The sequence below is a fragment of the Falco cherrug genome, chromosome 6 (genome assembly GCF_023634085.1).
Source record: "Falco cherrug isolate bFalChe1 chromosome 6, bFalChe1.pri, whole genome shotgun sequence".
Classification (NCBI taxonomy): domain Eukaryota; kingdom Metazoa; phylum Chordata; class Aves; order Falconiformes; family Falconidae; genus Falco; species Falco cherrug.
Genome location: NC_073702.1, coordinates 28941606 through 28964852, shown reverse-complemented (window position 1 = coordinate 28964852; position 23247 = coordinate 28941606). Strand labels below are relative to the sequence as shown.

At 45.2% G+C, this 23247-nt stretch overlaps 1 protein-coding gene across 5 annotated transcripts; it reads right to left on the bottom strand.

The window, feature by feature from the left end:
* Positions 1-912: 912 nt before the first annotated feature.
* On the bottom strand, positions 913-21935 carry ATP6V1C2 (ATPase H+ transporting V1 subunit C2). Of its 5 annotated transcripts, none has more exons than XM_055713820.1 (13): positions 21819-21935; positions 20718-20876; positions 19092-19159; positions 13746-13831; positions 8942-9036; positions 8181-8272; positions 5791-5889; positions 4666-4734; positions 3633-3725; positions 3143-3236; positions 2752-2849; positions 2225-2354; positions 913-1419 (listed from the first exon to the last, which is right to left on the bottom strand). In XM_055713820.1, the coding sequence occupies exons 2-13, from the start codon at positions 20844-20846 to the stop codon at positions 1324-1326; spliced, it is 1149 nt and encodes a 382-aa protein (XP_055569795.1). In that variant the 5' UTR covers positions 20847-20876; positions 21819-21935; the 3' UTR covers positions 913-1323. The 5 variants fall into 5 exon arrangements, with proteins under 5 accessions (XP_055569795.1, XP_055569796.1, XP_055569797.1 ...); XM_055713821.1 differs by having other exon boundaries at positions 21730-21864; XM_055713822.1 differs by lacking the exons at positions 13746-13831; positions 19092-19159.
* Between the last annotated feature and the right edge of the window lie 1312 nt (positions 21936-23247).

Below are 23247 nucleotides of genomic sequence, written 5' to 3'. Positions count from 1 at the left end.
GTGTTAGTCTTGTATAGAGTAACAAAGGTGCACATGAGAAAAGCTATCCCTTTTTGGATGACTCTTGAAAAAAGAACTGTAGAATAGAGAGGCTGGTGTAGAGCGGAGTCCTAAATCACCCCCTTGCTGCGAACAGTCTTGACAGTTGGCCTAAAGCCTAATTAGACGGACAATCTCATTTTAAATGCTCTTTCAGTCTTCCTTTTCCTACTCCTTCTCAGGGGCTTTCTCTTTCTTTGTGCCAGACTTGGTGAGATCATTAATAACAATGGAAGTGGGGTTGCTGCTGCAGTGGGAGACACTGGGAGCTGTTGGTCTCTTCCCCAGGATTAGTGGTGTAGCTAATCCCCGTTTTTTGGGGCTTGAGGATTTCCAGGTGCTAACAGGAAAAACACCATGGTGCTGTCTCCAGTTTGATTTGAAATTACTGTTTCCTTGGAAGAGGAGTCAGAACTGGGAATGGGCTACTACTGCTGCTTTTTTAATAGAAATACTACTATATTCTGTTGCTTTCTATGTCTTGTGTATTTGGTGTCTAGTGAAGTGACCCTGATGTGATCAGCTTGTTTCTAGGTAAGGAACTGTAAGAGCTGAAAGTTTCCCTCCTTTCAAGGAAATAACTTACTATGGATATTTGTCATCTAGTGTCTGTAAGAGATTGCCTGTAGCTCACCCCTCTGAAGGGCAGTGTTAATAACGACAGGTGGCCCCAGTAACCTGACCAGTGCTCTGGTGTGGGAAATGTGCTCCAGCTCTAAGCCATCCCCGCAGATGAAATCTAATGGAACTGTTCGAACTGAAATGCCTTGGCAAAAACTAAACTTGTGAGTGCCTGGGGCTGTAAGTCATGCTACAGTAAGTTCCATAGCAATTTTGAGGATCTTTCTTCTTAAGCGTTTTTTAAATTAAAAAAAAATTTAGGTTTTGTTCTGATGCTTTCTACTTTTTCTGAGGTTTTTGTTTGGTTGGGATTTTTTTGCTTTGTTAGAAAAACAGGACTGTATACATCTAGTAGATCCATTAGCCACCATACTTTTTAAATTGCTTTATTTCAAGTCCAGTAGATATTCCATCTTTGTAATTTACAAAAAAAAAAATAAATACTACTATAGTACCTCCTGCCTCTGAAATGTTTTTGTAAAACTATGAAAAAGATATTTATATAGAAGCCACCACAGAAATTACTGAAAGCGGTAGGAAGATCTTAAGCAATTACCCTGCTACAGGATCTGCGTTTTAATTTGACTTTCAGTAGCTAAAGATTGTTTTACTGTAACATAAGGGTCTTGAAAACTAATAGATAAACCTCGAGCAATTTTTCTTTTAACTGCAGTCAAGAAGACTAAGGTCGATCTTGAAATAGACATAAGGATAGTATTCTTGATTACTCAGTTGTAAACCAGGGATGTCCATGCCAGGCTGCAAAAGAAAACAATATGACTTTAGTACAGGTAAACAAACTGTTGCACAGTGCCAAGCTACAGTGGATTGCTCTTGCACTCTTCTTCCACAGGTGGAATAGAGTTTTGTATTTGCTCTGCTTAGGATAGGGGACTCACCACTGAGAATGTGGTGTTTGGTGCTTTCAGGCTGCCTCATGCAGTTAACATTGAGATGTCATGCTTGGCTGCAACTTTATGAGCACGTATTGTAGCGTTCTTGTGTGCTTCAGCTCTAGAGCATCTCATTTATTTCCTCCTCCCTTTGTTCACTGGGAATCTTTACACTTGCTAGTTTTAGGCTACTTTAACACCCTACTGGTTTATCATGATTATCCTAAATTGTTTGTGCACTCAAGATACGGGGAGGGAGAAAGCAAGCACTGCTGCCTGCTGAAGTCAGTGACGCTTTTTTAAGGGGGACAGAGGCATCCCAGTCCTAGCATTTAGTTCTGAAGTCAATTTCCTTGTGTGTATCTGAACATTTATAGAACTGAAGCTTTTTACCTAGAGGAACTGCCATAATTGAGCAGACCTGTTTCAGTCTGATAGCTGCAAGCATCAGCTCCTTCAACAGAAAACATAAGCCATCTTTATGCATCTCCATCATGATCTGAGCCTGACTGTTACCCTAATCCAACCCCTAACCTCCAGCGATTAGCGCTGCATCCAGGGCTCCTAGCACTGCAAGGTGTGAGGAGATGCGTGCTCTAGCACCTGGATGCTGGAAGTGCCCACGTGGCTAAGTGGAGACAGGCTACAGCACGTGCAGTCCAAATACATACATCCATTATACTTGCTGCTGCAACTTCATCCAGGTGTTTGAAGACCACATTGAGGACGTCCCTGAGGCGTTTTACAGACTTCCTATTTGGCTGCAGCAGCATCGCTTGGAAATTCACTGGGAGGCCATACCTTGAAATACATCAACGTACACGATCATCTGCTGGGAAGGGACACACCTTTCTACTCCTGCCCCTCTCCCTCTTCAGTCTTCTGGCATGCTAGCTGGCGGTGTGTTTGCAGAAACAGTTGCAGCGGTGGTGTGCTGCCTCATCTGAAAGCATTTTCTTTTTGAAGCTGAAAGTCAACTAAACAGCATCTTTCTTTCCCACGTCCCCATAACTTTCCCCAAAGAACTGGTTTTCATCAGCTTTTTGTGTCACCTCTTTTGTGATCATCAGAATTGTCTCCCATGAGCTCCTGGAACGAGGTGTGTAAGGGATGTTCCACAAAGTAACTGCCACAGGAAGAGCTCTGTACATTTTGACTTCTGCAGGTGTCTGACAGCACTGCGTGTTTAGCCACTTACCTCAGAACAGATTCAACAAAAACTCTCAAGGCTTTTACATGGATCCAAGCCACAAATGCTTCACTGAAGTTCACCTTCAGCCAGCGCAGTAACGGGCCCTAGGAGAGGAGACACCCCATCGTTGTGATCCGCTCCCGGTGCGAAGCAGTTCTGCAGCTAGCACCACTGAGGCCATCACAGGCTGCTGAGATAATTCTCAGGCAGCCTGTTAGTGGCTCCCAGTTTATCAGAAACTCGAGCGACCTTGGAAAAATTGTGTTCTCTATCCTGTGCCTGTGTTTTCTGGGCTAAATGGTCTGTTGGAACCATAAGGCTATGAGTGAGAGGTGCTTAGGCATGCCAGTAGCAAAGGCTGTCACTGTGTGGGCCATCAACTTTACGTGCTACTTACGTATTGTTGTTTCTTATCGGAAGCTAGTTTCATCAGCTCTTCCTTTTCACATTTCAGTTCCTTCTCATCAAAATAAAATTCTCGAACCATGAACCTACAATTGAATGACATTTGCTCTCAAAAGCTGCAGTCCAAGCAATATGCATGCTTATTTCTTTTGCCTCTGAAGAAGCAGGTACAGGATGTTTCAAAGTTCCTAGCCGTTTAACCAACTAAAGTATGTGGAGGGTGGGAGTTGAAGTCACCCCCAGAAAGCACAAGAGCAGGAGGAACAATTCCAGAATCTGTAGTTTGGTGCTTAAAGAACAAGATCACTGCATCTGCTGCCAGAGCTCCTTCCCACTCTGCCTTCTCAGTGGCTTAAGGGCAAGCAGCAGCCGGAACAGTGAAGTCCTAAAAACCAGTGATGGATGCAACTGTACAGCCTGCAACAAGCCTCACCTTTATCATCTGCTTGCTGGCTCACCCCACCTAGCAATCTGCTTCTTACCTGTTCTCTCTGGCTTTAGCCTTGAAGTCATCCATCACTTTCCTAAATAGGGTCACAGTGAAGAGTCCTCCCTCTGCATCCTCAGCAATCATTCTGTGGGAGAGAAATCCACTGCTGTGATTTGACATGGCAAATCCCTCATGCCTTCTTTACGTTCCTCTTTTGCAATTCTTTTTTTTTTTTTCATTCACGATACTGAACAACATCCTGCTTTTCAAGAACTGCTGTGACTGAAATGGGAAACCAAGACTTTACTAGCACTGGCCACGCTATCTCCAATGTAAAACTCCCATGAGTTAAGTTCCTGAACGCATCCTAGTACACACACGTTCTGCCTGCCTGATTTTTCTGTGATTCCTGGTAATATTCCCCCACTTGCCATGCACTTGTGTTTTGGTGACGGGCAGCAGCAAACAGCTTGCTTCTTTCTCTGTGCTTTCCACTTCTTCCATTTCAGGTAACAGCGCTGTCACCTCTTGTGCCCTGGAATGCACCCCATGGTCTGTGTGAGCTGAACAGTGAGATATTTAATTCCTAGGAAGGATTTTCTTACTCCAGGCAAAAAGACAATTTAATACAGCATTTTCTAATGCAAATGACAGTACGCTGAAATATCCTATTCTACAGCAGAAAGCAATTAAAGATGCAAAGACAGCATTTGATCTTTGTAAAAAGTAGTTTCCGTGAAGTTGTATGTGACTGCACGTGTCTGAATTATGCCTGAATAACTGTAAAAAATTGTATGTTTTACACAAAAAGCAAAGGGCCTTGTTGAAAGCAGAAACAACTAGATAAAGAGAACAACAAGCTACCTGTAAAAAAAGACTAATATTTTTTTTTTCTTTCATCTGCACTTCTCTTCAACAGAGTAACTTCTGATTTCAGTTGAGAATGAGATTGGGTAAATCTGTATGTTAACAAGGAGCCCATGCATTAGGCAAGTGATTCCTTTCAGGATCCAGCCGTTTGAGGGGCTGAAATATGGCAGGGATGTCTGAAACATACAGGGAGCCTAATTTGGGATTTCACTTACTTGGTGGAGCGAGGCACTACCATATCGGAGAGGGATTCATAGGTCTTCTGCCACTGTACGTAGCTTGACCTTTAAGCAACACAAGACAAAGCACAGTAAATAAATACTATATCTTAGAAGCGAATGTGTTGATAAATGCAGTTAAGCTAATGGCTTAGGGTAGAAAGGTTAGAGCCCTTCATGCTGGGTTATATGACTGAGGTATTTTAAGCCTCTCCTGACCTTTCCTCTCCTAGTCACCAGCCAGGGAGACACTTCCCGCAACGATGCACCCTCAGTCCTCACTTTGGGTCTTGGCATGAGGAAGGAGCCAGAGCAGGAAGCTGATGGTGGTAAGAGCGTGGCTTTTGGCACATACTTCCAGGCTGCCACACAGCATCCCATGCTCCAGGAGCCTGCACAAGCTGCCCCCGATCCACAGGGTACATCTGCTGTGTGCAACATCAGAGCTGATCTGGTGCTACACTGCAAACACCGCAACTGCCACCGCTGGGGAGAGGGGCCAGGGGGATGGTAAGAGTTTGCAAAGTGAGAACGCTGTTTACAAGGGGAATCTGAAAGAATGTAGATAACAAACTCAACAAACTCACCTCAGATAGCTTTTTGTAACATGGTTTTCATAGACAGGAAAGTGATGGTACATACTGCATGTGTGTGTTGGGACAGGGCTATAGGGAGGGGAAAAGTTTTGTGGGGGCTTCTGAGAAAGACATCGTGTGACTTCTGTGCAGGCACTTACAAATACACAGCCAGCAAAGGCCTTCTGAGTTTGACAGGTCTAATCCCTTTTATAAACTGGCTAAGGTTCATCAAGAATCTATTTTTCTCTTTTTTTTTAACTTGTACTAATCCTATCAAGAGGCTGTTTGAGAACCCACTCTGTAGCCATTAAAAACCTACATCCCACTTCTATCCTGGTCCAGGTTTGGAGCAGTCTGTCTCTTGCTTTTATGCCAGGACCACCCTTGGCAGAAACCGTGCTTTCCCCCTCGCTAACAGCTCCACCCATGCCCCAGCCACGGTGCTGATGAGCTGCCCCAACCTGACCCAGCACCACCTGGATCCGGTGCTCGGGCCTGAAACTCCACGCCACGCTGAGCGCATGTGCACGCACTATAGCCTTACTTTGGCACCACGACGAGCAGCGTGATAAGATACTCGGAATTCAGAACAAAGTCTTCTTTATGCACAATGTCTGCTAGGGTCCGGGTCAGCAGATTTCCCCTGTGGTGAAGAAGTCAAAGAATAATATGACACTAGCAGGAAGCTAGCAGCGGCACATGAGAGGTATTGTGCTGCAGGTATAGCTGCTAATAGCATATACTGGGGTAAAAGCAGGCTAGGAAAGAGATTTCTAAAGGACACACCTATACTTCTAAAATGGCCATTTAGTTATTTTTACTGCAACTAAAAAGAATAAAAAACCAAGTAATACTAACGGCAGGATATTGGTGACTAGCATTAGGCTAGTTTATGCCCTTTATGTGAAATCGCACCATTCTGCTGCTATTGTTTCTACACTGAGGGTACAGATCCTTGGGAACTGCACATCTGAGGTTACCAGCCCGCTCCCAGTCCTTGCTGCACCTTGTGGGAGGCACCTGCTTTCTCAGGCTGCCTGTTGAGCTGCCTGTGGGACCATGCTTCAGTCCATGTAAGCAATGTTAGTATGGACCTAAGCCATCAAAGCAACCCTGGCACACCTGGACTGCCGTGCACAAGCACACGGAGACACCTCCAGCTGAAGGACAGCGGGAGCAGCGTTCATATGCAGGTGGGACCTGTCGGGGGGGGGGTCTTTTCACAGCCTAAGCCCACTTGATCACATTGAGTCCCACTCATGCCGCACACCTAGGAAGTATAGATGGCTGGGACTGGCCGGGCACGGCTGGGAGGCACTAGGTGTGTATGGGCAGAAAGCAGCCACCTTCCCTGTCGCTGGGCAGGAGTGAAGAATGACCTGAATCAGTAGGTTTTGGTTTGAGGTTTGCTGGGCCAGTCTAAACGTTAATTAACTGGCAAGTAACACGTTACTAGATGTTTGTTCGACCCAAGCTATCCGGCACCGGTAGACAACCAGAGATGCCAGCATTTAAATGTGGATGGGATAGTGAGAGGAAGATAGGCCTGGACCACGAGGTCTCCATTCTCCCTCATTGCCTTGCTGGAGGTCTGGCACTGCTCATGTTCCCCACCCAGAGCTCCCGCCTCTCTCCAGCTGATGTGGAAGCTGGAGAGATGCTGCAAGAGTGGGCTGGGAATCTGAACGGCATCAAAAAAGGGGAAATGGGATCTAATGTCCCCTTGTCCCTCCTACCCGTGGTTATCCACATGCACACAGCCTGAGACAAATGTGTCTTACGCTTGTCTATACCAAGCTGGAAGCAAAGGCCAGTGGTGCTGGGGGGTGGTGGTGAGGCATGGCCACAGGAACTTAGCAGAGAGAGGGGGAGATGTAACTGTGAAATGGCTCTGCTGACCGACCCTCTTGGGCGCTGCAGTCCCCATGTTGAGCAGGTCTCCGTGAGGGATAGCATCTTTTTGACAAACTCATTCTGAACCACCACCTGGAAGTATTTTTTCTGTGGCTTCTGGTTGGGTTTGGTGGCGTTGGTGCCAGGCATGCTCATTTTAGCTCCACATTCAGGACAAAATTCCAACTACCCTTGAGTCTGGTTTGAGCCCCTGTGAGTATCTTCCTTGAGTAAAGGCTGGTTTCTGGGCCGGCTGCCAGCCTGGCTGGCTGCGGTGCCAGGAAGGTGAGGACCTGTGTCCTGCACCCAGAGCAAGGGGCTGGAGTAGGAAAGAGCAGCCCACATGAGCACGTGCTGGCTGGGGGCTTGCATAGCATCATCTAAGTTGCTTTAAATTTACTACTTACTGGGATTTAATATTCTCCCCAGTGATACCATGGAAAAAAATCCAAGTATCAGTACTGACAGGTAAAGACCATAAGCAGTTGAATACAAGAGAGAAAATGCCCGGGAAGCCCTGACAGGCCATTACCTGAACCAACAGAATAAAAAAAGAAAAATGTAAGTGGGATGCTGGTGAGGTACGGGAACAAGCAAGACAGAGCTCTTTCCTATGGGAGTTTTGCAAATGCTGTTCAGAACATAGGAAACAGCTCCATCTTGCAAAGGAACACATCAGCTGACCCAGCTCATCTAATTTCTAATGCCCTAAAATCTCACCAGAACAGTATGGTGCATTTGGTTTTGACTCTTTCCAAGACTGTCTGCTCACACCGCCAATAAAATCTTATTAGGATCTGCAGCTGTGATGATTTGAGATTTGCTGATGCTATTATTCTTGATTTTGAGATATGCTGATCACACCAGCTCCCTGTCTCCAGCTTTTCTGGGTCTACAGATGCTTAGCATGCCCCAAAGGCAGAAAGATTTGCTCCCACCAGAACACACGTGGTCCACTGCACAGCAATGGGTGTGAGCGTGCACTGTCCTCAGTTGAGCCCTGCAGCCTTCCAGATGCAAACAGGCATGTGCTATACTTACACAGTTTTTTTCTCCAGGCTTTGCAAATTTCCTTTAATGTTGTTGTATGCAGCTGATCGGGTCTTTAGGTCTGTTTCTATTTGAGTCACTTGCTAAAACAGAGCAAAAAACCAAAGTGACTCAATGCTTGAGGTGTTGTCCTCACCCCCTCCCACTACCTCTGCACCTTAAGACAAGGTCACAGCTGCCAGCCCCTTGTAAAACAACCTGATCGTGGCCCAGAGGGAGCCGGTGTCAGAGCTCCCCTGTGGCAAAGGCGTCTGCAGAAAGCAGGGTTCAGGGAGCTGCTGCTGCCTGCGTTACAGCTGTGACTAAGGAGCAAGTTCACGGTTTAATTTCTTACTTGTTTTGAGCAACACATCACATCTTTCTGAAAGGACTGACAATCTAAATAATTCATCCAGCCTGCAATGCATTTGATTTAATGTCAGGCCAACAATTTTACAAAAGAACTCCAAAATGGAGAATAATAAGGCAGCATAGGAAAGACAAATATTACAATGAAGGGGGATTAAAGAGCAGAAAGCATGTCAATGTAATCCGGTAAATCTGATAAAGGGCCATATACTTACAGACTGGATAGGTTTAAATACATGTACCATTATTATTACAGTAGAAATTAAAATAGCATCAACTGTTTCAGTGCAAAGTGTGTGTTTCTGCCTGCCCAAACCACAAAGCTCTCACTGACTGGCATGAGAGGAGAGACCAAAAACTGCCAAAGGACATGCTGACATCTTAAAATGTTGAGTACAATTTACCTTTGCTAATGCATCCGATATATTCTTCAGTGGCTGCTTTATGGGATATTTGGCCATGTCCCACTCAAACCGTGTCAGGTAGCTAATTAGGTCAACTGAAAATGCAAAGAGATGCATGAAAGCAGATAGCTCACCAGATGGCAGGTCAAAGTTTGGGTATTAGTCCCCAGCTATAGCCTAGGCATAACTTTGATTAACATTAGAGACAAGAGTGAACCAGAAGCCTACCTCTGAATCCTCATAGAAATTTGATCAAGATCAAATCCACACAGATCATATGCCAAATCTAATTATCTTTCTAAACATTTGCAAACTTTGAACCAGAAATCTTCTCTGCATTATACTCAACAGTACAGAACAAGTGTTAACTGTAAAATTAGCTGTATCAGCAGAACACAGCAACATGCAGCCATTCCTCTTCCCAGCAGAAACAGCTTCATGTAACTTCAGTCTTGATTATTGCAATATGCCTGAATTTAATCCCAGCAAGAGCTATCAGAAAAATACTTTATTCCCAGGACCAGCAGTAATACTCAGGGTTGTTGAGTTTAATCAAAAGTATTAAGAGCATAGCTGATGTCACTTCTCTGTGATTCAGTCAAGCACTCACTAGAAATCAAACAAATTCAGGTGCAATGAGGAGTTCCTCACTGACCTTGCACACAAAGCTCTCCATCTTGCACAAAGCTATATCACAGTTCCCTAAATGGATACATCCAGTCACAGCATCCAGTAACAGAAATTCACAGCAAGACCCTGAGCATGCAGCCTCCCATAACAAGGTACCCTTGGACCATGGGGAGCCAAGGCTGCTCCCCAGGATCGAGGGATGACAACACGTACAACACCCAGCTCCCAGAACGGGATCATGCTGTTTCACTCTGAAAACCAAAGCTCCTTAACATTAGAAAACATTAAGGCTTGGTACCCTACAGTACCAAATCAGAAGTTCTCCTCTAGCAGCTCATGAAATCAGACAGCTCTTTGCCTGAGTCTGAGAGCCTTCAGGATGCCAAACACACCCCTACATAGTGTTCTTGGGCAGCTTTATGGGATGGGATGAAATCACACATCCTGCCACAACAAGCAGAGGAACTGGGGCTGTCTCCCTGTGGGTTAGGGAAGCTAGAGGAAGGCAGCAGGCAGGGTCTCAATGTCTAGACAAAGAAGCCAGAGGCACTGTCACCTGCAGGGTGGGCTTCCTTCCAGACCAGGAGGGTAAACATGGAGAGTATCTGGGAAGTGGCTCTGGGGAGATGGGGAGCAGAACAAGTTCAAGGTGCCAAGTAAAATGAGGGGCGTGCTGCATTCAGTGCTCCTTGCTGCCTTGTCCAGAGTTAATTCAGTCCCATAGCAAGGTCTGAGCACAATTTCTTTGGGCTGGACTTCCAGGATGTGGGGAAAACTTAATGAACTGAGATGCATGAGAAGGAGTGTGAAAAGTTGTTGCCATATGACCAGGCTGAGGGTACTACCCAGTCTTGTGTGATACTGAATACCTTTGGCAGGTGAGCGCTATCCTTTCCATGGGCTTCTCTCACCCCACAACAGAGTCAGTTTACCCTATTAGATTTCCAAAGTATGGAAAGTCTCATGTTAGGAGGAATCAGGCTTCTTAGCAAGGGCTAAACTGCCTGGGAGGCAGAGAGCACCAGCATGATGGTGTTCTCCCCCTCTTTCCAAAACCGCAGCTGTGTAAAACTCCCTCACATCCCACGGACAGGAGTCACGAGGCAAAGATCTAACCTTTCCTGCTAGGGCCTGATTGGGAATCAATAAATGCTGCTGCACTGGGAGGGTGCAGAAAGTGGGCGAAACTGCAGAAGGCAGGGACAGCTACCCCACAGCTCCTGGTGTGCAGTTCTCCGGCACTGCTTGCTCATGATCTCCAGGGGGAAGGCAGGGAAGTCAAAAATACTTGAGCGGCAAATTTCACCGAGCATTTTCAGCATGAGGTACGCGACACAAGGATTTCATCCTGCTGCCCCTCTTTCAAGCTTTCTTGCTTAGGCTTTGCTAAATTCAATGGGAATAACACCTGCAAGAGGGCACGGTATCACTGGGTTGCATGGAGGAACAGGCTCTTTAAAGACAGACACTGACCTATTTATAGCTGAAGAGATATGAAAGTTCCCTGAAGACCTACACATGCCCTTTCTATCCTTGCATTCCTGGAATCTCAGCAGAATTCAAGTGTTAGGCAGTGAAGCACAGCAGGAGTTCTCAGCCTGTTTTACAGGTTCACTCCTGAGCAGCGCTCTGGCACTGGTACAGTTTAGTTAAGCAGCCTGATCTTGGGGATGGCACAAACTACTGTGAACACACTAGCAGAACTGAGCTTAAAATGCCAAGCAGTCCAAACACCCTGATGTTCCTGGAACAGCACCCTTCACTTATGGAACCTGTCAAGTCACTTCTCAAAGACTTCACATAGCTGCCTATCCAGCCCAGATGCTTCCTACCTACCCCAATGCACTCACAGCTGCCCAGGAACCCCACAGCCTGAATCTCTTGTAATTCTAATTTACTAACTCAGCTCTAAGAGACAATGTTAAATACCTTCCCTTCAAAACACTTAATTCTTCAAAATTGTTATGCTTCCTGTTTTGCTTTGTTTTGAGCTTATAAAGAATGGAGTTATTCCACCACCTACCAAATTTTAAAATTCATTTGGGTTTAACATTGCTATAAATGGAAGAGAATTTGGTCCAAATCTTTGAAGAAAAACTTTACTTACATTTCACATTTTTTATTCTGCCATAAGCAAGAAAGCATCTCCTGCTGTTGTGATATACTAAAACTCCCTTTATTACACAAACACATATTTCCCTCTTTGAGAGACATCTCCGCATGGCTGCTTCTGACTGTTGTCCACTGGAAAGCAGTGTGTGTGTTCATGTAACTAAAAGTGCTTGATTTTCTAGTATTTTGCATTTTTCTTCACAAAAACTTAACCAAAAATTTGGTAGACACACAGCCAACATCTTCATCAGTTTGTGCACCAAACTGTTGTCAGGATTATATACAATTGAGCTAAAATCAGAAAACTTGTGTAACATAACAAAATGTGAGTTGGGATGGTCTAATAGTCTGAAATGGGACCATGCAGCAAGAAGTTGTTCTTATATTTTGTTTCTGATTTCATGACCTCAAGGAAGTCTTCAATTTCAGGGTCCTTTTGCTAAACGGAAAGGGAAGGAGGAAAAATTCATACAGCAAAGCTGCTTCTGCTTATGAAGCACAACACTGCAATATATTAGGGGAATCCTCAATTTTTTAAGATGTAGTCAATAATCTTGGAAAGGTTAATGTCTTAGTTTAATATGATTTGTTTGGATGACAAAATCCAGAGGACAGAAATTAGTAACACATACAAGTTATTTCCACATCCTTCTATTACAACATATGCAGAGCTGATAGGAAAGGAAAACGGTGTATAAAGAGGAATCAATGGAAATAAGTGAAACCTGTTGTTTCTCAAGTCATAGGGATATCGTGATCAAGCTACGAGGTTGTTACTTGAGAAATCCATCGTAACCTGATCACTGTATCTCTACAACCAGACCAAGACTTGTCTCTAGCACTAATGCACACAAATGCATGCTTGTAACAACACAGCAATCATCAATCCTCAACATACTTTTGAGACATTTCATTTTATCCTTTAGTCCTGAAACACAATAAGTGGGATTATTGTACTTGTCAAGCAGTTGCCCTCATCCAATATCAGCCTTATGTCATGCAAGGAGGACATTTCTAGAAGAACTTCCTCCTCATCCTTTACTCATACAGATCTGAAATACAACATTGCAAACAGTCAAAGAGGGATGGAGTGTGCACTCTTAATTAAAAGCATCATTCTACAAGCCTGTAATTAGCATGTGTAACACATCCAATTTTGTTGTACTTTTCCAGGATAGCTGGGGAGGAATTTGCTTTGAAACACACTCAGGGTCTAACAAAACATGTGGAGATCTAGGGGCAATCAGTTTCTAAACGTTAATTTTGTCCTTGACACAGGGTCCCTTTAGGGCCTTGAGTACCATAGCAGATAATAAAGGGGGACATTTAGTTCATGGAGGTTATAAAACCACCACGCTGACTGCTTAGAGATGATGTTGGGGAGCACACAGGTAGTGGGCTCTCACAGCCCTTTGGCATATCAGAAGTGTCCCTGTTGTCACTGCCTGCTCTTCTTTGCTACACAACTGCTGCCAGCCAGGGCAGGACACCACTGGAGGACACGTCCTCTTAACAGGGGTAGCATGTGCATGTCCTGCCAGCCCCTGGCGCAACCTGTGAGTGCAGCCCTAGCTTCACATCTTGGAGCTGGTGCCTGACACATCCACCTGTAACGTCAGAAATCTGCAGTTAACAACGTGATCCATCCCAGCCCAGTAGGAGGGAAGGCAAATCACTAACAGATCACTGACGGACGTCATGCAGCCACACTGAATGAGATTTAGCTGCCTGTAAAATACCAAGCCCATACAGGGCACAAAAAGGTGCTAGAGCATTTTAGGAGTGAAGAAGGATGTCTCCTGCTTTCCTCTCCACTCCTCAGCTCTGACATTAGAAACTAGCCCAGTACTAGATGCTAAACACTGTCCTGGAAGTGAAACTGGTGCTGGATATAGCTTCTGCTAACTTTGAGAAAAATGGAAGCAGGCTAGGTGTGTTCTTAAAAAACTTTGCTGATGGATGTCCTTTCTAACGTGTGTTTCAATTCCACATGTTTATATTCTGAAGCAAACAAAAGCAGCATCAATGCATTAAAAAAAAAAAACACATTCACAGCACCTACCTCCATTGGCCAGAAGATTTTCCTGGACTTTATCTTTTGAGTCCTCCATAACTTCTCCTATGTACTGGGCTATTTTCTTTATTACGCTTAGATGTAACAAGAGAGGCTTTGTTAGTGAAGAAACAAATTGAATATAGAACAGTTTCCACAATGATCTGATAAACATGGAGATGCCCAAACAAAACACTTCTGAAGCAAGCAGGTTGATCTGCAATTCAAATGATGATAAACTATCTATGGCATACTGCAGAACTAAACGCCTTACTTCTAAATACACTGATCTCTACAAACATATAGGTAATATCATCTCCCCAATGCTCTAGACTTTCAGAAGACCAAGATTCAGTCTTCTCTACACTGATGATACTTATAGCAGAAACAAGAAGGGAACAAACCCATGTTTAAAACTCCAAAAGTGATGGAGGACAAGACTGAAAATCTGTTCCACAGGATGCTAAATAAACCCTTAGGGCTTGCTGAGACAAGTTTCTTACAAAGTACTCCGGGGAAAATGACAATGTTTGCTTGATTGACAGAAAGAATTTCCTTCTTATTCCTCTTCTTTAGGGTGCTCTTTCTCTCTTCTCTTTAGCATGGTGGACAAGAAACTCCTTTAAGGTGTGGGAGAGCTAGATTCAAACCTTCATTCTGCCTGACTTAGAGCAGTGATTTGAACAGAGCACCTCCTGGAGAACATTATATCAACCGAGTTACTTATTCTTTGCTTATTTTAAAAAGAAGATTTATTAAATCCTTCCAGAAGTAGATCCCCCTGGCTGTAGTCGAAGTACCTATCTCATACAGGCCAAGAGCCTTTCCAGCTGTTCTAATAGCCTCAGTTCATTATAGCAAGTACCGAGTACTATACTGTTACAGTAGTCAGAAATACTCACAGAATTCGGCCTTCAGGTCCCTAACCATTTCAGGTTGACTACTCTTTGTAAAAAAAAAAAGCAACACCTCAACAGTAACTGCATAATGATGAAAACAGCAGAGACATGAAGTGGACATAATCCTTGGCATAGGGACAGGGAGCCGAGCTTAATGGCAGGGTTCTTTCTTTCCTTACAGAGGGGAGATTACTACAGCTGCAGGTCAATGTGTGTTGTGACATCCTCTGGCTTTCAAGAGCTCAGGAAAGGGGCTTCAGGCCAGGTGCAGATAACATGGAAGCATCAGAGAAAAGTATTTTCTTTGATGTACTGCAAAGCAGTTATATGGGCCATTTAAAAGCAGTAATTCATGGAGGTAAAGATTTCCTCTATCTCCATTCCTGTTAAGAAACTTAATCTTTGGAAAGGTTTTCCAGTCCTGCAACAGGGAGGAAAAATCTGAGATCGCTGATGCTGCCAAGAATGGAGTAGTCAGAATTCCTGCTACTTGGGATCATTCAGCCTGGAGAAGGGAAGGCCCCAGGGAGACCTTGTTGTGGCCTTTCAGTATATGAAGAGGGCTTATAAGAAAGATGGAGAGAGACTTTTTTACCAGCACCTGTAGTGACAGGACAAGAGGTAACAGTTTTGGTAAACCAAAAGAGGGTACATTTAGGTTGGACATTAGGAAGAAATTCTTCACTGCGAGGGTGGTGAGGCAGTGGCACAGGTTGCCCGGAGAAGCTGTGGATGCCCCATCCCTGGAAGTGTCCAAGGCCAGGCTGGATGGGGCTCTGAGCAGCCTGGTCTAGTGAAAGATGTCCCTGCCCATGGCAGGTGGTGTGGAGTAGATGATCTTTATGAAAGTTCTTTCCAACCCAAACCATTCTTCTCATGACCCTGAACAGGCGCAGTTTGGAGTGCCTGTAGGAGGAATATACACCATTGCACTCCGGTTCACATCCTTCCCTCAGGGCTGCTGCAGTTTTTCACCATTTGGCTGCAGCCACTTAGGGACCCAGTGCGAGCTCAGCGCTGCTGGAATACAGCACGTTGCCCACACTTGGGCTGCAGGGACAGTGCAGGGATGCACACAGCCGTTCCCCGTCAGCTGTGAACTTGCCAAACACTTCTGCAATTTTCAGCTTGTAGACACAGCTGGTTTTTGGCTCCTTCACGATGCTCTGGGAGTCCAAAGGAACTTGGAACAAGACACAACTCCAGCCCAGTTGGTAAGACCAGTACCGCAGAAGCCTACAGATGTTACAGAGAAAGCAGGCAACAGGGAAGTGTATAAACCAGTAGCTTTTCCAAGGGGCCTGAGCTGCTTTTATTACTGTTCAGTGCAGCTGGCAGCTAACCTGACAGCTGGGAGACAGTTAGCTCTGGTCTCTCTCCCTAGGTATAGATGGTGGGACAGGGATGTGCTCCCACGCACCTGGCAGACCCAGCTGCCCAGGCGAAACTTGGCTCCTTTCCAGCCCACATGCCCCAAGGTCTCTGCAGCAGGGTATGACCAGGATATATGAGTCAGAGAAATGCTCTCCAGTCCTGGCTTAGTCTCTGTGCCTTGCCTTGCCACCTGTGAAATGCAAGTGGGATTCACCCATCTGATACATTCCCCATGCAAAGACAGAACTCGCACCCTGTGCACCACTGATATCTGAAGCAAGCGAGAGGAATCAGACCTTCGGAGCTGCCCCACGGACCATAGCGACATCCAGCCGCAAGCAGCTTCATATTCAACTCTTAAACCTCTGGCTGAGATGATATGAATCCCACCTTGAGCAAATACCACGCTCAAATGATGCGTTATAATAGGAGAGGGTTTCAGCTAAACTGGCTCAAGAAGCAGTAATAAAAACATGTAAAGAGAGTAACTCCATTTAAGCCTATTATTATGGCTTGGAAGACTCTCACATTTTGTTTCCAAAATTGCTGCAATGTCATTACTTTCATTAAAAAAAAAAAAAAGTCTAAAATTTTAAATTATAGTGTGTATTAAAAGGCCTACCAGCTAGGCCTCTGAAACACTGCGGAGAGCAGAAGCCCCACAATCTAAGGCCATCGCAGAATGCTCTGCCGACCGAGGACCCCGGAGAGCCCCCAGGTAAGAGTGACTGAGGGGACTGTCAGCTTGAGAGAGCTTCATGCTGCCACACGGTGAGACGGAAAAACACTCCACCTCCCTGTGTAAATAAATAATAAAAGTATGTGGAAACAATAGATCCTGCAAACTCTTGCCCCTTCTCTGCTGTCCTGGCAGAAGGCAGCGCTGACAGGTTTGCACTGCCTGACTTTACCGCAGTTGTGTTTATCTAGCAACACTTTAGCAGGTAGCTGTTTCAGAGGAGCAGGAACTTAAACGTTCAGGTCATTTGAACAGGCTCGTAACCCTCTGGATGCAGTTTACTTCAATGAAGCACGGTGCTTGGCATTTTAACCCTTGAATCACAATTTAGACTAAAAACCATGGGCATTTATTTAACACAAAATGCTTTTGATGATCTTATTCTTGTGGGAGTTGATCTGTTAATACACTTACTGTGTTTTACTCTAATGCATTTTTCTTCTTTTTCACATTTTTTTCTTATTTTTTAAATCTTGTTGATCTTTCTTGGTTACCTAGCTCAATAAGCAAACGAGACAAATAAGAAGAGTCCTTACCCCAGCAGGTTATGGTGGAAGGGCCTCACTGACCCCCTTGCTTGATGCCTATAGCATGTCATGCAATAAAAGTAATTACTGTCATTAAAGGGACGATTAGTGGAGTAAAGTAGCATTCGGCTTGAACAAGGAGCTGTACCATGTCATCAAATTAAGACAAAGGTAAAAGAAGGAGCCAGTGAGCCTAGGCAGCTCATGGTGACATTGCACTTAAAACTACCCTCCATGATCTTACATGGATCCTACAGTCAGATTTTCAGAAGCCCTAGTTCTTCACAAAGCTGGGAATTAGTGAAGCCCTTCTGAAAATCAATTCTGCATGATTTTTGGCAGCCCTCAAACTCCGATCACACAGTTGTTTGCCTGCTGTGCTGGCTAGACACACTTTCCATTAGAACAGATAGCAGGTATCGGCACTATCTCTTCCCGAATTTGCCCTCGCTCCCACTTCATGAAGAATCTCTGCAGTGCAAAACAGAGGCCTGAACATGTTTACAAAGAATTTGGGGCAGATATTTTGGCAGAGTCTCAATGGAGAAGGTTTTCTTGATGAATTAAGTTGCTCTGTCCTGCTAAAGATCCTGAAAAAACTAATATGGTTTAGTGTTAGGTAGTACTGTGAGGAGCACGGAGTTGGAGTCAATGATTCTTACAGGTCTCTTCCAACTCAAGATATGAATCATTAAAAAAATTGTAAAAATATCAATGTTGTGTGCAACCCAGAGTGATTAAATGCAATCATCCTAATACAGCCCTGCTGTAGCACCAGTACAATAAAATAAATTTAAAAGAATCCTACAGAGAAAGGTACTCTAGCAGACTTACTTTTACCTAGACTGTCTAGCATGGATGTAAACAGTTTATATAGGTGTTTCTGTATGTGTTGGCAATTGCCAGACAAAATCTGTTAAAGTATCAAGCATATTTAGGCAAGCAAATCCGTATCAGTCCTGGCTGGGGGGGAAAAAAGGCAAAAAGCTTCAGAGTTAACACATGCCTCTGTGACCAAGACCACAGCTACATGGGAGGTATGCTTCCAAAGCAAAAAACCTCACAAAAAACCACACACACACACGCACGCATGCACACACACAGACACAGACCAGCTTATACTTTCATTGCCTCAACAACAAAGTCTACCTTGTGCCATGAACAATCTTACAACTTGGCATGTTCTCAGCTTGTTGTACTGTATTGTTCTCTGTACACCCAGGTCAGTTTGGCCCAAAAGGCGAACTAGGCAATGATCACCAACGAGTGAGTCTTTGCCTAAGTAGGTTTGATACAATGTAAGTCAATATTGTAGTTTTCAAGGAGTTTAAAAGCCTGAGAGATTTCATTCACAACTTACTCCTTGGAACTCCTGTATCTGGTAGAAAAGGGGCAGAAAGCTTCATAGGAATATGCTGGGGAAAATAAGATCAGGGAGGGCTTCATATTCTCTAAATGCTTTTCTTATAATTAAAGTTTCTGGATGGGAGGATGTTGTTTAAAAAAAAAAAAAAAAAAAAAAGAACCTTTGTAAGCAGTTTACTTTCAAGAAGCAGCCTCCCTAGCACTGCCACTCAAACAGACTGCTGTGCAGGCAAAGCTATCATGGACTTATTTCAGCTAAATTTTAAGGAATGATCCTTTCTTCATGATGACTCCATGACAATCAACACAAGGGTTAAACAAAGCCTATCCACTTCAGTCCGGTAATAGTCTGGGCTGAACAGAGTCAGACCAAGGTGAACACAAGGACATACCGTCCCATAAAAACAATGTCTGTTTCTCATTTGTAGGTAGTAAATAAGATCTATTTTACCTTTCAGCAAAGCTATCAAGTTTTCCCAACTCATCTGACAGACCAACAAGAGCATCCAGTGTCCCCACCTGTGCAAAAGATGAGAAGTAGGTGAAAGATGCACAAGTCTGTCTAAGGCTTCTGTTGGCAGAGTCTTAGGGACACCGACTTGTGTTTAGCACTTGTGAATTCAACAATTTGGCAAAACTTATATTTCCTTGGTGGAAAATAGAAGCAATTCCTTTACCGGAGACCTAGGGCATAAAAAGCCTTTTCCAGTAAAGGAAAAAAGTATGTATAGCCTCAAGATTACACATCAGTGACTTCCTTCCCATTTTCCTTCCTGTACCATCAGGTTGCATAAACTAGTCTTTAACCTGATAAAATAGTGACTAGAAATGCACACAATATACATACAAACAAATCAGATGTACTGAGAGAACCAAGGGAAGCAGCACTTATTCAAAAGGGGGTCTCTGTCTGCGTTCTTTGCTATTGCCAAAGACTAAGACTCTCACAAAGCCATTTCCTCCAAGACCAACATCTGCTTTTTGTGACTGTCACAGTCATAACCCCATGTTTATGGTATTGCAATACATTGCTGAACCTTTTCTTGTAATGTTGCCAGCTCAACATTATGAAGGGTCAAGCTGAAGGAGAAGAAACAAATTTTATATGGAACAATTAACAGAATATTAACGGGCTGGTTGTATCTTCAGATACTGCAAATGCTTTATTTCCTTTAACATTAGCAGACCCACACCAACACCAGCTGCATAAGGCCCGTAGACAGCAAAAATACTAGGTGTACATGCAAAAAGCAACACTCTCAGACTGAAACATTAACGTGACAATTCAGTAGGTTCTTACTTGACAACAGGCTATGTTCCCCTTTTACTTGCATCCTTATGTAATCGGAATACCTCGCGTTATAACTGTTAATCTTTTTGGATTAAAGCCAGACCCTGGATGCACAAAGTGTAACTTCATTAAGCGATGGGTGATGGGAATGCCCCAAAGAACCGAGTTCTACATCTGCGGTAGCTCTGTTGACTTTAACGTAGCGTATTTGGATTTTTCATAGCCACAGGTAAAATAAAAATAAGGTGCAGGTCTTATAAAATAAGGATTAAATAATGCAAAGATACTAAAGAAATCACAGATTAATAATCTTCCTATTTATATGATGAGATGAAGCTGGGTAATGTAGCTGAATAAACATACACATCCATTTCCCAAGGAGTAATGTGCATTATAGCACAGTTCTCTCTGTCAGCCGTCTTACTGGCACGGTTCTAGATACTTAGCTACTCGCTTTGCATTAGTGACCCAAGATGTATGCCATATGACTTTCATGACTGGAAGTAAAGGGTAGAACAAATGCAACAGATTAGTTATTTAACTCATCCCACTCATCTTCACTCCTTGTATGTGTATCTTTCCAATGTGAAGGTCAGCTTCGAGCACAATGACTGCTTTTCTCTCTGATCAATTTTCAGTTGACTGAACAGAACTCATCCCCCAACTGCAATCTTCTTCTACTCTCTGCATATTACACCAAAAGGTAAAACCCACATTTACCCCAAAAGTCTTTAGCCCTGGCTAATGCTGCTGTATTACCCATACACAAACCTCTTCCTCATTTACCTTTAAGTCTGGAATATGGAATTTGCTGTTGCTGGACAGGTTGGATTTCAATGTCACCGTGTTCATTCTCTCCCATGCTTGCAGATTTGTTTTATCTCCCGGGGCAGAAATTAGCCAGAACTCCGACATGATCTAGTATTTTCCTTTTGCTCCCGGTTACTGTGGAAAGAGAAAGCAGGTAAGTGGCTAAAAAAGCACCAGACAAAACGTTCTCTTCCCTAAGAACAGAAGGAGTCAGAATGGATCACGGAGGGTTTTTTTTTTCTCTTCTTTTTTTTTTCCAGAAACACCAGGAGAGCAAGTCAGTCCTACATCTGAGACTGAAATGGAACGTGACCTTCTCCAGAATGTCACGGAAAGAGTGCGTCTGTTCCTCCTTTCCCAGGGTTGTTCCATCCAGTTTCTGAATGAAGAAATGAAGCTTCCTCCTCCCCTTTTCCCTCCCAGCCTCTCCCATTCCCCTTGCACCCTTAAGTCCAGTCTCCGCTGTGGAGTTCGGGGACCTCACTAAATTATCTGAACATAAATAAGGCTTTCTGCTTGATAAATGGTCCCTTTCAAATTTTTGGATACTTGTAAGCAAAAGTGAAAGCAAGACGGAAAAAGACCCCTGTCGAGCACACAGGCTGCGAAGATGCCGCCGGCGGGAAGCGATACTGCTTCTTTCCCCGTGTTTTCCTCCCCAGGCTGGATAGGTAGGCGCTGGAGGAAGGCGAGCGGCGGCGCCCAGGCACCGGCAGACCCACAGAGCTACAACGGCGGCGAGAAGCCACGGGGGCCAACCCCACCGGCGTTAGCCGCAGGCATCAGGGCAGCCAGCGAGCGGCAGACCCCCGCGCCGCGCCCCCTTCCCCGCGGAGCCCCCCGCCCGCTCGCCCGCCTCTGCCCCCCGGTGCGTGGGGAGACGGCGCGGCCGCCGCCCCCCCCCGCGGGACTGTGCGCGGCTGCTGCCCGGGGCCGGACCCTCTCTCCGCCGCGGGGCCCGGAGGCGCGGCCGCTGCCCGGTACGCACCGGCTGCCGGTACGGAGGGCGGCTGGGGGCTGCCGGCCGGCGGGGAGACTGGGGGGCTGCCGCGGTGGGATCCCGCCCGCCGCCCCTACCTGCGCGCTCCGCCCGCGCTGCCCCCCGCTGCCAGCCCGGCTGCCGGGGCGGACGTGCCCGGTGAGGCGGCCGGGGCGGAGCGGGGCGGCGGGGGCCGGGCGGGCGCTGGATGGCCGCCGCCGAGGGGCGGGGGTGCGGGGGAGGCTCCCGCCCGGCGGGCAGGGCTGTAGGGGCGCGGCAGCGCCTTCGCAGCCGGCAGCGGCTCTGGCAGCTGTCTTTTTTGCTTCTTTTGCTGCCCTTTAAACTCGCGCAAAATAGCGCAGCGGCCGTTTGTTGTTATCAGACGCTGACTGCCCTTAGCAAGTCTGAAGGTTCTGGAATAATTCAAGAAACTCTTAGGATACCTTCGTTGCCGGGAGTTCCCGGTATTTCACAAATACGCGGTGCAGAGTCTGCAAGGTAGCGGTGCTTCCTCCCCTGGTGATGCTTCTTCCCTGTGGCTTTTAGTCCTTACGAAGTCTTGAGTTTGCCTTACGTTGCCTTAAACCTCCTTAAGATACTGGGACTGTGTCCTAGGTCTTGTGGAGTCCTGTTCTGCTGAGCCTTCCACACCAGAGCCCCGAAGGAAACAAACGTCTGAACGCTTCAGGTACCTTTGAGCGGCATCTTTGCAAGCAGGAATTTAACCCCCTCAGACAGTACACGGTGCATCCCGTTCTCATTTTCCAGTTGGGTGATATAATCACCATGCTGTCTTACAGCGCTCGGGCAATCTCTCCCGTTACTGGGGTTTTCTTCAAAAGACTGAATTTTTTTTCTCATGTCTCTGCATATCAAATGTAAATGAAGCCCCACAAGGAAGTAAACAGAAAGATGCTCTTGGCTTTCCATGTGATCTGTCCTGAACTGAGAGGATTTGAGATGCTGGGGCCAGGCAGGTCTGGTCATGCACAGAAGCAGAGCTCTTGACACTTCCAAGAACGTTAAATGAAGGCCCCTAACAGGCTTCTGTACCTCCAGCACTAGGCAAAAGCAGCTGATGTAAGACATCCTGAATCATAGCCTTGGACCTGGACTGTTCCATCTAAATCGTACTTTAGGTAGCTAACATGCAGGCCAAAGGCTCAGACTCTAAATTGATAGACTCTTTAGACTGGCCCAGGATTCATCTTCCCTTGCTTCTCTTTAACGTTTTTAGTGATATATAAAAAAAGCAATTTTTTATATGTCATGTGTGGAGGAGGAAAGTCTCTACTGAAAGCTCTCCAGAAAAAGACACCAAAACGATTTGTGGCTGAAATAACTATTCTCTCTGGTTTTTGGTTTTGTCTTCCCCCCCTGTTTTTTTTCCATTTATTCTTTCTCCTTTTTAGGCTAATTAAATATCCAGTGCTTATAACCGTGATTATTCTGGTTCTTTTCAACCATGGTGTTCCCTAGGGCACAACAAAGGACTTTGCAGAAGTTGTGCAAAAACCCTAACATATT

Excerpts from the sequence above, each read along its gene's own strand:
- ATP6V1C2 (XM_055713820.1), bottom strand. The coding sequence starts at position 20,846 with ATGTCGGAGTTCTGGCTAATTTCTGCCCCGGGAGATAAAACAAATCTG. Across the intron at positions 19,160-20,717 it reads TCCATATTCCAGACTTAAAG|GTGGGGACACTGGATGCTCT; the intron begins GTAAATGAGGAA and ends TCTTTTGCACAG. Across the intron at positions 13,832-19,091 it reads CTTGATAGCTTTGCTGAAAG|CGTAATAAAGAAAATAGCCC; the intron begins GTAAAATAGATC and ends GTTACATCTAAG.